Source organism: Stegostoma tigrinum, chromosome 3, assembly GCF_030684315.1.
Source record: "Stegostoma tigrinum isolate sSteTig4 chromosome 3, sSteTig4.hap1, whole genome shotgun sequence".
Lineage (NCBI taxonomy): Eukaryota > Metazoa > Chordata > Chondrichthyes > Orectolobiformes > Stegostomatidae > Stegostoma > Stegostoma tigrinum.
Window position 1 is genome coordinate 114664433 of NC_081356.1, and position 14772 is coordinate 114679204.

Genomic DNA, 14772 nt, shown 5'->3' on the forward strand with positions numbered 1-14772 from the left:
GTGTGTGTGTGTGTGTGTATGTTACATGGAGACAGCTCATAATCTTAATATCTCTACAGTGTGGAAAGAAGCCATTGAGCCCATCAAGGCTGCACCAAACCTCAGGAGAGATTCCCACCCCGACCCAGTCTCCCATCCTGTCCCCATAATTTGCCCCCATTTACTTTGGCCAACCCACCTAATCTGCAGGTCGGTGGACCGTGGGAAGAAGCTGGGGCACCTGGCGGAAACCCACACAGACCAAGGACAACATGCAAACTTCATATGTGCAATCACCCAAAGTGGGAATCAAACCTGGGTCCCTGGCACTGTGAAGTAGCAATGCTAACCATGAGCTGCCATGCCACACTTTTTTAAATGAATGTTGTTTAAGCCTAATTGTTTAGCAGTAGTTCTGAATCTATTTATTTACAATAAAAAAAAGTTCTCAATGTGTGCAGAAAACTGATCTGTGCTTTCTGTTAACCAGACACTAAAAAGACAGGTAATTGGGGAACTTTGTATACTTTTATGAAATTTTTAACTTTTGTGACACCTCCAGGAATAGTGGGCTTTGATTCCTAGTGCTGTAGCCCAGTGAGCTGTAACAAGATTACCAATCCTCTAAGAGAAGAAATGCCTTCTCATCTCAGTCCCTTAAGTTTAAAAGACTCTTCTTTTTGAAAAAAAATGGCTCCATGTTGCGTTCTGTGCTCCCTTTAGTATTCTTCACAGCCAGAAATAGGAATCAAATATTACCACAGCTCCCCATATACAGAAGATAGCATACACAGTGCTAGGCTTCATAGAGCATTGAACTGTTCAAAATATTACATGAGCTAAGCCCTCTTTAAGACTGTCTGTCTCTTCTAAGCTTTCCTCGTCTCTTTGCTACTTGTTTACATCAAGATCAGATTACCTTTTCAAGGAACAGATCATTCCATATCCAGAAACATCACAGCTGCTGTCAGCAGCAGAGGAGTGACATAGCAATACCTTTCTCTACAGACTTGTTCATGTTTAAGACATTGGAATCTATGTATTCTTTTCAGAATTATAGCACAAAGTGCGCAGAAGGGAAAGCAATGCACATTGTAACCCTTGGCTCTACCACATTCCCCCGGCCGGAGGATGAAAAATACACAAGGTCGCCATGGAGATAAACACTGCTATGTGACCTATCTAAATTTCTTGATGACCTTTGTACAGTGATGTGCAGGTGCCGGTGTTGGACTGGGGTGGACAAAGTCAAAAGTCACATGACACCAGGTTATAGTCCAACAGATTTATTTAAAATCACAAGCTTTCAGAGCGCTGCTCCTTCATCAGATGAAGTGGCTTCACCTGACAAAGGGGCTGCTCTCCGAAAGCTTGCGATTTCAAATTGGACTATAACTTGGTGTCATGTGATTTTTAATATTGTATAAGTAATTGTCATTGCAAAGTAATCACTTTCATCTAAGGAACAAATAAGGTTTGGTAGAGAAAGCACTTTACAAACAATTATAAGACCAAACAGTCCATGTTTAGTTTAGACCATTTCCTGATCACCTTCACGTTTGAGATTGGATGGGCCTACTAATTCTGACCATGGAACAATGGCATAGGAGGAGGTCATTCGGCACATCAGATCTATGTAGTTCCAATAAGTTTATTTAAACGTCACTCCCTACCTCATCACCTCTGGAACCTGTAAGTTTATCAAATGGCCATCTGATTTACAGTAGAAATCATTTATTGTCTCCACTTCCACCACATACATGGGGAGCAAACACCAGGTCATTGCCACTTGAAATGTCACTTTGTAAAAATGTTAAAAAGGTCTTCTTCATGTTTGTCCATTCCATGTTTCTTAGTTCTTGTATCATCAGCTAATGGGGATAGCTCCTCTTTATGTACCTTTTCCAAACCCATCATAATCTTGTATGCTTCTATCAAATTATCCCTCAATCTCTTTTGCTCCAAGTAGAACAATCCCATCTGCATTGACCTTCAACTGGTAGCTAAAGTCATTTACCGATGGAATCAATCTGATAAAATTCCTCCATACCTTCTAAAGCCCTCACATCCTTTCCAAAATGCGGTGACCAACACTGTAAGTAATGCTTTGGTTGTGGCCTTACCAGAGCCTCATGATCTCAATGTTTTGCAAACCACCTCACCCAACCAATATGTCCTGCCATCTGCAAAAACTAAACATAAGAGCATAAGAAAGCATAGGTCTTTCATCCTTTTGAGCCTTATGTCCTATTTAATAAGCTCTGACCAGTTCTGTCCTCACAATCTGTCTAGATACAATGATGGGCTTTTTGCCTTCATTGGGATATTTGTACCGGATAAAGTGACCTTTATATCAGTTCCTGTAACATAAATAATGGATGTAAGTAAGAAACAATTGACTAAAAAGCTAATAAAAAAGAGGATAATTGATTATCAAAGTAAATTGATAAAAAGCAACAAATGTCAAGGGCTCTAATGGGTAGATTAAAAAAAAGCTAAAGTGAGTGTGGGGCCCTTTGAGGAAACAACTGGGGAATTGACTATTATTTAAATATAGAGAGATTCCAAAAGCATATAGCACAGAGGGAACTGGTGTGCTTGTGTACAAAACATAAAAGGTTAGCATGCAGGCTCAGCAAGCAATTAAGAAGGTCAATAGGATTTCAGCATTTAGGCTGGGGGTTGGAGTTTCAAAGTAGGGAAGTCTTGATAGAACTGTATCAGTGAGACCACACTGAAGTGCTGTCTGTAGTTATGGGCATGATATTTAACAAAGGATATACTGGCATTGGAGTCAGTTCAAGAGATTCATTTAGCTGATTCCTGGGTTTAAGGGGTTGACTTTACAGAAACAGCCTAACAGGTTAGGTCCTTATTTATTACGGTTTGGAAGAATGAATGGTGATTTTAATGTAATATATCAGATTTTGAGGAAGCTTGACAGGGTAAATTGTGAAAAGATGTTTCTCTTAGTGGAGGAATCTCAAATTAAGGAACATAACTGGATAATAAGGAGATACGGATTTAGAATAGAATAGCAATTTATTGTCATGTGTATTTTTACAAAAACAAATGCAGTGAAAAATTTAATAAGTCGCCATACCACAATGCCTAAATTAATGACAGAAGTCATAAGCTAGAAAAAAAGTGTAAAATGTTCACCACTGTTCAATTAATGGCTCCTCAGTTTGCAGTACCCCTGGAAAATTGGGCCAAAACTGCCACATTGGGCTAAGCCAAGATCACAACACTGGGTTGAGACCACCCCATCACATCAAGATGAGACCTCCATGCTGGGACTAAACCTCCATACTGGGCCGTTGGAAGACCCAGAAACCACCTCTGAAGCAAGGACAAGACCTTCACACCAAGACAAGACCACCACGCCTGGACTAGACCTTTACACTGGGGGACTGGAATACCTAGAAGCTGCTGAAGAAGCACACCATGATGGGACAAGACTTCTACGCCAGGACAAGAACGCCACTACAGGCTGAAATCACCCCTCCTGGACAAGGCTGCCACAGCAGGGAGACCACCTCACTGGGAGGCCACCCCACTGCACACCTGGCCTATACTACTGAGATGTGAAGGAATTTATCCTCCCAGAGGGTAGTGAATCTCTGACATTCTCTACTCAAGAGACTTGTGGAGGCTAAACCACTGCAAGTATTTGAGGAATGTATTATTTCTGGATAGATTTTTGAAAAGCTGGGAGGTGAGAGCTGTGGGGTGTGGCCCAAAAGAAGAGTGGAGGCTTTCTTGATCTTCTTGAATGGCAAGGCAGATTTGAAGGGCTGAATGGTCTACATCCACTAATATTTCACATGTGCTTGTGCTAAATTTAGAGACACAGTTGAGTGAGTGTCTAAAGCAATGAAGTCAGCTCTGAGTAGTTCTGAGAAGGGGTCACCAGGCCCGAAACGTTAACTCTCTTTTTTCCTTCACAGATGCTGCCAGACCTGCTGAGCTTTTCCAACGACTTTGTTTTTGTTCCTGATTTACAGCATCTGCAGTCCTTTGGGTTCTTCTTCAGTTCCAAAGCTCCTCAGTTCTTTGAGTAATGAAATTTATTTTCTATTCAGTCTTAAAAGGCTGAAACCAATTCTTGAACTGTGAGTAATATTTCCAATTCCATCAAGCCCTAAAACAATTATATATGTTCAAATATGATCATGTTTTAACCTTTTGAACACTAAGGAATATAGATTCATTTTGCTCAATCTATCATAGAACAGTAGCCCCACTTAAGGATAGGTTTAGTCAATTTCCATTGGACTTTCTCTGTGGCAGGGTTTCCAATGAGAAGGTATCGGTTAATCAGAGAGCTCCAATTGGATGTAACTTGTAACAGCAGACAGTCCCCCACTTACAATGGACCTGCCTCACTTCCACAGGTTCTACTCCTACCACCTCTCCCAGTTGTCCCTTAGGGGGTCATGACAATTTTTTTGCTTCAAAATGGGGAAAAAGGTTAGAAGCACTGCGCCTAGGAAGGTTTTGTAATTGGGTCTGAAAGGTTTAATGCTGAGGAGGGCCATAAGTACCAACTGCTGTGATTGTGTCATACGGACTTGTTGGCAGAACAGTTTAGGATCTCAAAGCAATGAAACCTAACACCTTCACCTCCTCAGGGTTTCTGTAACAGTGTCTATTATATCAGTGTAACCCTTAGCCATCTGTTAACATGAAATAAAGTAATCTTGTTAACTGCTCCAGAATTTTCGAGCTGGGCCAGTAAGTGGTTTTTCTTGATCACACTAGGCCAAACAGTCCATGTCATGTCCCACACCTAAAGAGATGGTGGGAACAGTCTTCATCATGAGCACAGCCCATGTAATGCAGTGAGCCAGAAGGTCTAGACAATATGATGAGCAGTGGTATGCATTGGTTTTACAGCCCAAACCACAGAAAGCATATCCATTCTTAGTTAAGGTGACCAAAATTGTGCACAATATTCCATGTGTGGTCTCACCAAGGACCCATGTAAATATGGTAAGAATTTTTCACCTGAGGAAACAGTGGCACATAAATAACCCCTCTGGATGAGTAGTACAGATGCCAGGCTAATGTTCTGGAGACACGGTTTTGAATCCCACTGAAGCAGATGGTGAAATCTGAATTCAATAATACCTACTGGAAACCATGTAACTACTGTCAACTGTCATTGATAAAGAAATCCATCTGGTTCACTTAATGCCATTTAGGGAAGGAAATCTTCCCTCTATATCCAGTCTGACCTACATGTAACTCCAGACCCACAGCATGTGATTGACTCGTAATTGCTCTCTGGAATAGCCTAATCAGCCATTCAGTTCAATGATAATTAGGGATGGGAAACAAATACTGGTCCAGTCAATGACAATCACATCCCATGAATGAATTTTAAAAATGCCCTTTGTGATGAAAACTAACATAGCATTTGCATTCTTAATTGCTTGCTGTATCTGTATGCCAATCTTAAATGATTTGTGAGCAAGGACACATAGTTTCTTCAACAACACCTTCCAAACACACCACAATTGCTGTCTAGAAGTGTAAGTACAGAAGAAATATGAGCACACCCCTCCCTGCATTTCCCCCCGGCCCCCCGAGTCACTCTCCATCCTGACTTGAAAATACAAGCTTTTGCCTGAGTGTGGCTGGGTCAATATCCTGTACTCCCTCCCAAACCATGGTGTGGGTCTACCACATGGACTACAGCAGGATAAGAAGGCAGCTCACCACCACCTTCTCAATGGCAACTAGGGATGGGCAAAATGCTGGCCCAGCCAATGATGTCACATTGATGAAAATAAGAAAGTGGAAGATGACTATTTTGATATCTGAGTTCTTGTATTTATTTAAAGGAAGAATTCAAGCAGGTAATTGAACATAATGTGATCTACCAGCCTCCAAAAATGAAGGATTAACAGTGCTCAGAGTGAGCAAGAAGTCCTCATCAAACAATAGCATTCACCATGGACAGAGGACCAGAAGAGTTGCCAAACAATTTTGCTAGACTGCAAGTTTCTGTCTTCACAAGCCAGAGAAGTTAACACATACCATACCAATTGGCTATGAACAATGCTGGGCCATATACACTTTCTGTCTCAATAACTGATGTCTATGTGCTGCTGTTAATATACTTAAATTAGTATTTAAGTACTCATTTAAGTTCAGGTAGTATTTAAATTCAGATATCTGAAAATTGCTTATGAACAGTTACTACCAATCTTAGGTAACTGTGGTCCTGATTCCCAAATGCAAAGCTCGGGTTAAATGACAATGGGGAGGAGGGAGAGGCTGAGGTCCTTTAGTATTATTCACCTTAAGATTCTCAACAGGCCCAAGGCTGGGTTGGCAGCCCAACATTTCCCCCACCCTTTAAGATTTCCAACAGGTTATTGGTGGTGGGGAGTATAAAATCCAGGCCATTGATACAGATTGTAAATTGCTGAGGATTGCTCAAAGTAATAAAAAATCATGAATTAACTAACGGGGATAAAATAACATCTGATAGTTCAGAGAGTAAATTTGATAGTGATTTTATTTGCATGGGCTACGTTTTCACCTTCCATTTATCCTGATTAATTGATTGTTACCAATAACTTCCAAAACTGATGAAATGAAGCTGATTTCACTTGTAAAACAGCATCAAGTTGACACTAAGAGCTGAGGGTCAGCTCACAGTCCTGATGGTGGGCAGATATTCTCACTGGGGTGTAGAAGTGCCAGAAATAGTTGTGAATATCACAATTTGTGACAAATGAAATGTTAAAAAATTGCCAGCAGAGTCACAATGTACAAAATAGCCTTTGTCTGTCACATATGATTCTATAAAAAGGAATTTAGGAATTGCTTCCAGATCAGACAGAACTTTATGTACGTCCTTTCATTGAACAAGAATTAGCAAGTCAAAACATAATGTGCAGTACAAAATATGATTAGCACCAATCAGTGGAAATTATACCAAATATGTTTGACACAGAGCAAAACGAAATTAGATTTGAGTCGTACATTGAATTAGATCTTTCGTCGTTCAGTCTTTGTTGCAAAGTGAGACTTTGTTGCACTTCTTCCCAATTCTAGATACAAATTATAGAATTGCCAACCATTCTGGATTGTACTGGCATCTTCAGGTATTCATGGTTAATTTCTGGATTTTTTAAAATATTCACTCACAGGATATATGCATCTCTGGCTGGGCCAGCGTTTATTAGCCATCTGTAAAATTGCCCAGAGGCCAGTTGGGAGTCAACCACATTGCTGTGGGTCTGGAGTCACATTTAGGCCAGGCCTAGTGAGGATGGCAGATTTCTTTCCGTAATGGACATAAGTGAATCCACTTGCACTTGACAGTCTTGCGACTAAGCCAGGATAAAAATCATAAGAAACATTCAAGTATTGCACCTACTTTTAAAAGAAATGTATTATGATGGTTATGATTCATCCAATCAGACAATGGGGATGCTGTTCTTTTTCTTGCTGGTGTAGGAAAGTGGTGTGACATGACCATGGATATGTCAACAATGGGACAATTTGCAACAGGATGTCAGGTGGCACAACAAAGGAACCATAGAAAATGATAATGGCAGGAGTAGGCCATTCTATCCTTTGAGCTCTACCATTTAGTATAATCATGGCAGATGCCCAACTCAGAATCCTCTTCCCACATTCTTCCCAAACCCTTTGATCTCTTTCTCCCTAAGAACTGTATCTAACCTCATGAAAACATTAAATGGTTTAGCGTCAACCACTTTTTGTGGGAGAGAATTCCAATTCACTCACTAGATAAAGAAATTTCTCCTCATATCAGTCCTAAATGGCTTTCCCCATATCCTTAAACAGTAATACCTGGTTCTGGAATCTTTGGTCATCAAGAATATCATTCCTGCATTCACCCTATCTAGTCCTGTTAGAATTTTATGGCTTTCTATGAGATCCCACCTCATTTTCCTAAACTCCAGTATATATAGTAATAACTGATCCAGCCTCTCTTTATGTCAGCCCTGCCATTCCATGAATCAGGCTGGGAAACCTCTGTTACACTCCCTTCTTGGCCAGAACATCCTTCCTCAGATCAGGAGACCGAACTGTACACAATACTCCAGATATGGTTCTCGCTAAGGCCCTGTATAATTGCAGCAAGACATCACTGCTCCTGTACTTGAATCCTCTCGCTGTCAAGGCCAACATACGATCTGCTCTCTTCAACATCGGCTGAATCTGCATGATTACTCTCAGTGACTGGTGTACGAAAGGACACCTGGATCTCATTGCACCTCCCCCATTCCCAATCTATCTCCAGTCAAATAATAATCTGCCTACTTAACTCAAAGTTACATCATCAAAAAATTCTAGCAGATTTGTCAAACGCAATTTCCCTTTCATGAATCATGCTGATTCTGTCCGATCCTCCAGGAATATGATGAGCCAGAGTTGGCAAACAGAATGCAAAGCCATATTGCATTGATCACCATCAATTGTTTCAACTCATTCACATTTATAAGACTCTGGGGACCAGGTCTTACCATAGTGTTTGGCCAAGAGCCAGGTAGCATTGAAAAATAACAATTTATGTTCTTGTTGAAACATAATTTAAATTAGTGATACAAACACAATTTTGATATTTGTGAAAATATCTTAAAACATGCCGTGACTTTTTGGTAACCCATTGCAAAAGTCATCCCATGTACAAAATGTGTAATATCAATGCATAAGATGAAAGCTTCTTACCTCAGTGACAATTGTAGAGGTGTATCTGTCTGTATTGTACACCCAGCCATCAATACAGGGCTCTATTTCAGGCATTGTGTCATTTAAACTGTCTTTCATTTGAGTCTTGTATCTGGTGCATTTACTGTACATTTGTCCATCACCCACTTCTTCCACAGGTAGCAGCAAACTTAGATTAAGAAAGGAAGTTTCTCCAATCGTCACATTTGAAGAGTTAGGCAGACGACAATGATGCTGAGGAATATCTGCCAGAAATACCATAGAAAGGGCTGTGTATCCATTTGGAACAACAGTCAGACTGAGGAAAAGGAAAATTGTCCTCTGGTAAGGCCCCCATTCTCCGAGGAAAGCAATTGCCTCATCATAACTTTGCATTTCTTTTCTGACTCCTGAAATGATTTCTTTTCTGAGCAATCGGTGCTTTAGCTTCAAATGTGCTTCCTGTGGAAACAGCAAAGCAGATTAGTTCAGTTTTCAAATAGATTCCTGCCAGAAAGTTATCACCGTTGCTTCTTGTAAAAGGCACATCTAATCTTATAGATTGGTAACGTTTACAATTGAATACTCTTGTTAAAGATAACTCTAAACTGTGTCTAAGAAAATCTTCAAAATGCTTCAGGACATATATATGGCCCTGAAGTGTCCTTCTTTTGCAAACGTTGAATTGGTCCCTTCTCCTGTATATCAAGCTATGCCTCCGCCTCTTTATGAACAGACCATCCAATACTTTATGATGACACTTATAACATGTGAGTGAAAGCAGCAGCTGACAGTCTGATGTGTTAAGTAAGCTGTACTGAAAACAGAATTGAGACTCAAGTTAAATGCAATTATTTTTCAAGATATAATTTACTGCAGCAATCATGCTTCATAAAAACATTATTTATGGTTGATGCTGCTGTAAAATAAACTTCATTTAAAAATGATACTGCCATGAATGTTCAAACATTCGCATCGGAAACCTGATGTTTAACATGTCCAATGCTGAAATTAGCCTTGGCCTTTTATTTAATGACATGATTTGTTGGCAGTGATTTTTCAGGCTCTGAACGACGTGAGCAATGGCAAAACAGTTTGGCAAATACAGTGAGATGGAAAAATGAAATTCTCAGTGTCAAGGACAAAATATCTGATTTTCCATAAAGGGTTTCAACAATGAGATGAGGATCTCACTAGTGAACAGCAAAGGGCCCACTGACATGCATTTGCTGCTCATTATTACCTAATGTCATTCCCATGCAAGTTGCTATTGCACAGAGAGAAACCAGATGGTGCCAGTTCCTGGTTTGAAAGTCAGAGCAGGTACAGCACTCCCCAACACATCAGGCCACAGTCTATGCGCAGCAACTATCTGCATTCTCCATCCATGGAGATAGACATTGGCAAAGCACCAGCATCAACACATCCTCATAGCCCACCTCCAAGTCACTTCCCTCTTCAATGCTGTACTTTGAAGCTCCCTGACACCTTAGCATTGCAATGTTGCTGCCAGGCCACTTCATGCTTAGGGACAGTGACCCATCTCACACATCAGAACAGGATCATCTCAGCACTTTCAGCTTGTTCCCTTTTCTCCCTCTGCAGTGAAGTAGCAAGAATGAAAAGGTAGTTAATCCCAACCAGTATTTGCTATAAACCGTTATCTCTTACCAGTGACTGAAAGACTGAATAATTAATGTGTTAACCACATTTTGCCCTCTGGAAAGCACTAAAAGGATTTGGATATGAAGATTGGAAATAAGTATGGCTTGAAAGAAGCAAAAGTGATGCCTCTTGCATTCTGTGGACTGGTGCCTCTGTATTTCCCCAGTACTTTTCCTTCACCCATAATATCTATATTTCTATGTTTGTGTGTGTCTGTTTGCATGGTTGTGGAGGGATTTAGTATAAGTATAAAGCTTAGACCAGCAGAGTTACAAGTTGATAATTCATACTTGGTTCTCCTGTAGTTAGCACTGATGTCTTTCTAATAATTAGTAGTTTGTTAAGCTCAGAAATCTAATCAGTGTATGCTTTTAACCTTACACCATCAGACAGGTAAACTTGGGACTTTGAGTAACTTGATTAAATCTTTAACTCCTGTGACAACCCTGGGAGTGGTGGGGATCAAGCATCAGCACATTTTCCCCAGTGGATCGTGGCACTAGTTAAAGAAACAATCAAGATGTCAGTGTCTGAGCTTCGGTAGGGTACAGGAGAAATCCTCTGAGGGGATGTGTCTCCTTCTTAAAGATGGAGATGCAGCTGTTGGCAATCTGCCTTCATGCTGGAAGTTGTGTAGATGTCACTGATGCTTGAAGACAAGAGAGGGGATTAGCTACATGTTAGGGACGGTAGCTTGGGCATGTTAGGAATACATTCACAACAGTGGTAATTTGTCGGGGGCGGTGGGGACAACATGGCATTTGACAATGAATTTTACTTGCCTGCTGATCGTGGAGATCATAATCTTCTCCCACTAAGGCAAGGACTCTGTCCTCAAAGGGGATAAAGGGACAAATATTGGGTACCCCACCAGTAATCTTGGCCTTTCTGCCCAACTTTTGGCAGTTTTCTCTTGAAAGAAGAGAAAGGGAATTCCTGAGTGAGATGTAAGTGACCAGCAATGCTGTTAGCATTGGTGCAGTGGAGGAAAAGAGGGAAGGTGTCTCATTGAGTGAATAAACACTACAAAGGACAGGAAGGGTTGGTAATTTGGGGTAATAGAGTGGGCATGCAATAGTGAGAGTGACAGAGCAAGAACCTTGGTTGGAGGTTGATTCAGAGTTAGAGTTAGTTAGAGTGAGTGCCAGGGAGCAGGAAGAAGATGATGGCACTAATCTTTGCCAGGCACAGAGTGTCAATAACCTTCTTCTAGAATTGCTGGGAGTACCTGTAGACCTGGCTTTGGAGACGAATCTGAACCAGGCTGGCAGTGTTGGATACTGTGGTCTCCTCTGGCAGTCCTGTTGAAAGCAGACAGTCTTTCTTTCTCCTGCCAGATCCACCAGGTGCTCCAGGTCCCCAACAGCAAAGCGAGGTGTCAAATTCCCTGATCTGCTATCTCAGGCCTGGGGAATATTCCTCAGACACTGGAGAGACCAATTTCAGGCTTGAGGCACTTGAACTGGGGCAGAGTTGGGATTGGAATATGGTAGTGGTGGTGGGGTGGGGGTGGGAATGGGGTGTGAAGAGGGGAGCTAGTGGTGAAACCTGGAAAGTCCCAGCAAAGACCAGCAAGACCGTGATCGGTGAGCACAAGATAACGTGAAAGTGAGGCGCTCAGTCGCAGTGCCAACTTAATAAGGTGAGTGGTGTAAAATTGCATGAGAGAAACATTCCCTGAAGCTCCCTGAAATTGATACTCAGGGCTACCTATCAAAAGAAATTTAACTAGACAGGCAAACATGCTGTTTGGAACAGATCAAAGGTTGCAGGTTCTGGAATGAGTAACTCACCTCCTGATTCCCGAAAGTTTGTCCACCATCTACAAGGCACAAGGCGGGAGTTTGATGAAATGTTCTCCTCTCACCTACATGGGTTATAACTCCAATGATTCTAAAAAAGCTCATCAACTCCCTGCTTGTTCAGCATCCCCATCCACTCTGAAACACCTGTTCCTGCAGCAAGGCATCCATACCTCATGGATAAAATATTCACCATCAGAGAGACACAGAAGATTCTTTGACATCACTCTTCAATGCACAGACCACAGTCAACCATAAGGATGAGTCCATCAAGCACATAAGAAAATGACCATTGCACCTTTCCCTCCAACTCACACACAATCCTGTCTTGGAAGAAAATACCACTCTGTGCTATGAAAGTTCATAATATATTTATACTATTAATACTACTTAAGAATTTATGGTCTGAAGTGGAAACAAATAGCGATCTGTAAAGTTATGAAAGATCTTGATAGAGTGGACACAAAGAGACGATTTCTTTTTGTGAGATGTGTAAAACAAGAGGCCATCTATACAGGATAATTGCTAGGAAATAAACTAAGCAATTCAAAGTAAGTTTCTTCACTTAAAGAATTATGAGATTGAGAATTCATTACCACTAAGAGTGATTAAATACTCTTGATGTGTTCAAGAGAAAGTTGGGTACGCATTTGAGGAAGAAATGAAAAGAATGTTATATCAGTAGATTTATCTGAGGAAAGACAGGAGAGTGCTTTAGTCCATTATAAAGACTGGCATGGACTTCTTGGGTTGAATAGCCTGTTTCAGTGCAGCATCTAACCCATTCTCTTTGGTTCTAGTACAATCTATATTTTCTAGTCACCAACTCGGTAGTAGATTCGCCAACTTTAGGTACATTTAAGTCGTCATTGGATAAGCATATGAACGTACATGGACTAGTGTAGGTTAGATGGGCTTGAGATCGGTTTGACAGGTCGGCACAACATCGAGGGCCGAAGGGCCTGTACTGTGCTGTAATGTTCTATGTACTAACTCAACCCTATCCCTCATGGCTGTACAAGGTTTCCCTGATTTTTACAACCATGCTGCCATTTTTGGCCCTGAGATCAGGTTCCAACTAGATAACCACACCACTAATAAGATTGCGTACTTTTCTGTCCTACTCCAGCCAGTTTCAGTTCATGTAATTCTGGAATGCTCATCCATGTCTTTGATAACTCTTGACCTGACTATTCCAATGCTCTCCTGACAACGTTCCCATCTTCCACCCGACATAAGGTTGAGCTGATCCAAAACATCTGGTGTCCATATCCAAACTTGCATCCAGTCCCATTCATCCATTATCCTGCAGTCACTAGTCAACACTGGCCCCAGGTCCAGAGTTCACATTTATACCCAGATGTTGGAATTTTAAAGACAAAGTTGAAGCCTTTTTTCTACTATGACCCACTACCAGTTTGTTTCATGAGGATGTCTTTCTAATAGTACCTTATTTAAAAAGAGATCAGTTTTAATTTGAATTTACTATTTCTGCTTAATATTTTAATACATTTAAACCTGAGGAGTGTTAATGTAATTGAATAAAAGAGTTGGTAGTGTATCTGTACTGAAGAATATGTCAACACAATGCCAACCATCTTTAGAAATGACTACTAAGCTACAACCTTTAAATGTAATGTTGTATACCAGTGGTTAGTTTCTCAGAATCACTTCTCCAATTTTGTTTCCAAAATTAATTTTCAATAGAAATCATTTGAGAGCAAAACAGCTTTCATTAACAAAAGTCACTATTTTATTTGAAGCCCACGCACCTCTCTGGATATCTTCATCAAAATTCAAATCCTGTTCCAACATTGTCTGCACCTGCAACATTAACTAGTCTTTTCTTGTATCAGACTCTGACGAATTTGTTGTGCTTATAAGTCAGAGATAGCAAGAACTGCAGATGCTGGAGTCAGAGATAACACAGTGTTGAGCTAGAGGCCAGGCAGCATCAGAGAAGCTTGGAAGTCAATGTTTCAGGTCAGGACACTTCATCAGTCCTGACAGGAATTTTCATAGGAATCATAGGAACAGAAATAGGACATTCAGTCCATTTATTCTGCCTTGCCATTGTACATCAGAACAAATCACCACCTCAATGTCGTTTTCCTACATTATTTTGACATCTCTTAGTCTCATTCATTTCCAGAAATATACTGATTTCTCTCTCAAAGTTGCAGAATGATTGAGCTTCTACAGCACTCCAAGTTTGAGAATTCTAAAGGTTTATCATTCTTAGAGTGAAGGAATTCCTCTTCACCTCCCCTGGCTTTGTCTTCTGGTTTTAAGTCACCAGCCAGGGAAATCGTGTATATATATCCACCCAGTACAGATTCTGTAAGTTTCAATGAGATCACCTCTTACTCTTCAAAACCAAGAGAATACAGACTGCAATCTCTTGTCAGAAAGCAATCCCACCATCCCAGAGATTAACCTAAATTGCATTCCATGATTGGCCATAGATAAGGAGACAAAGACGACACAATACTCCAAGTGAGTTCTCTCCAGAGGTTTTACTCAACTCTCATTGAAATGAATGCCAATGTTCCATTAACCTTTCTAGTTGCACGCTACAACTGCAGGCAGATTTTTCGTGAATCATGAACAATGACATCCTGATTCCTTT

General features: G+C 40.7%; 1 protein-coding gene across 4 annotated transcripts in view; it reads right to left on the reverse strand.

The window, feature by feature from the left end:
* The window catches only part of LOC125450160 (organic cation/carnitine transporter 2-like), a 71172-nt gene extending 61811 nt beyond the window's left edge, over positions 1-9361 (reverse strand). For all 4 annotated transcript variants that reach the window (XR_007247032.2, XM_048526190.2, XM_048526175.2 and 1 more), the window contains exon 1: positions 8698-9361. Coding sequence is in view for 3 of the 4 variants with exons in the window: in XM_048526190.2 (XP_048382147.2) it covers positions 8698-9072 (375 nt within the window). In the remaining variant the exon portion in view is untranslated. The remainder of the gene's footprint in view (positions 1-8697) is intronic.
* Positions 9362-14772: the final 5411 nt, after the last annotated feature.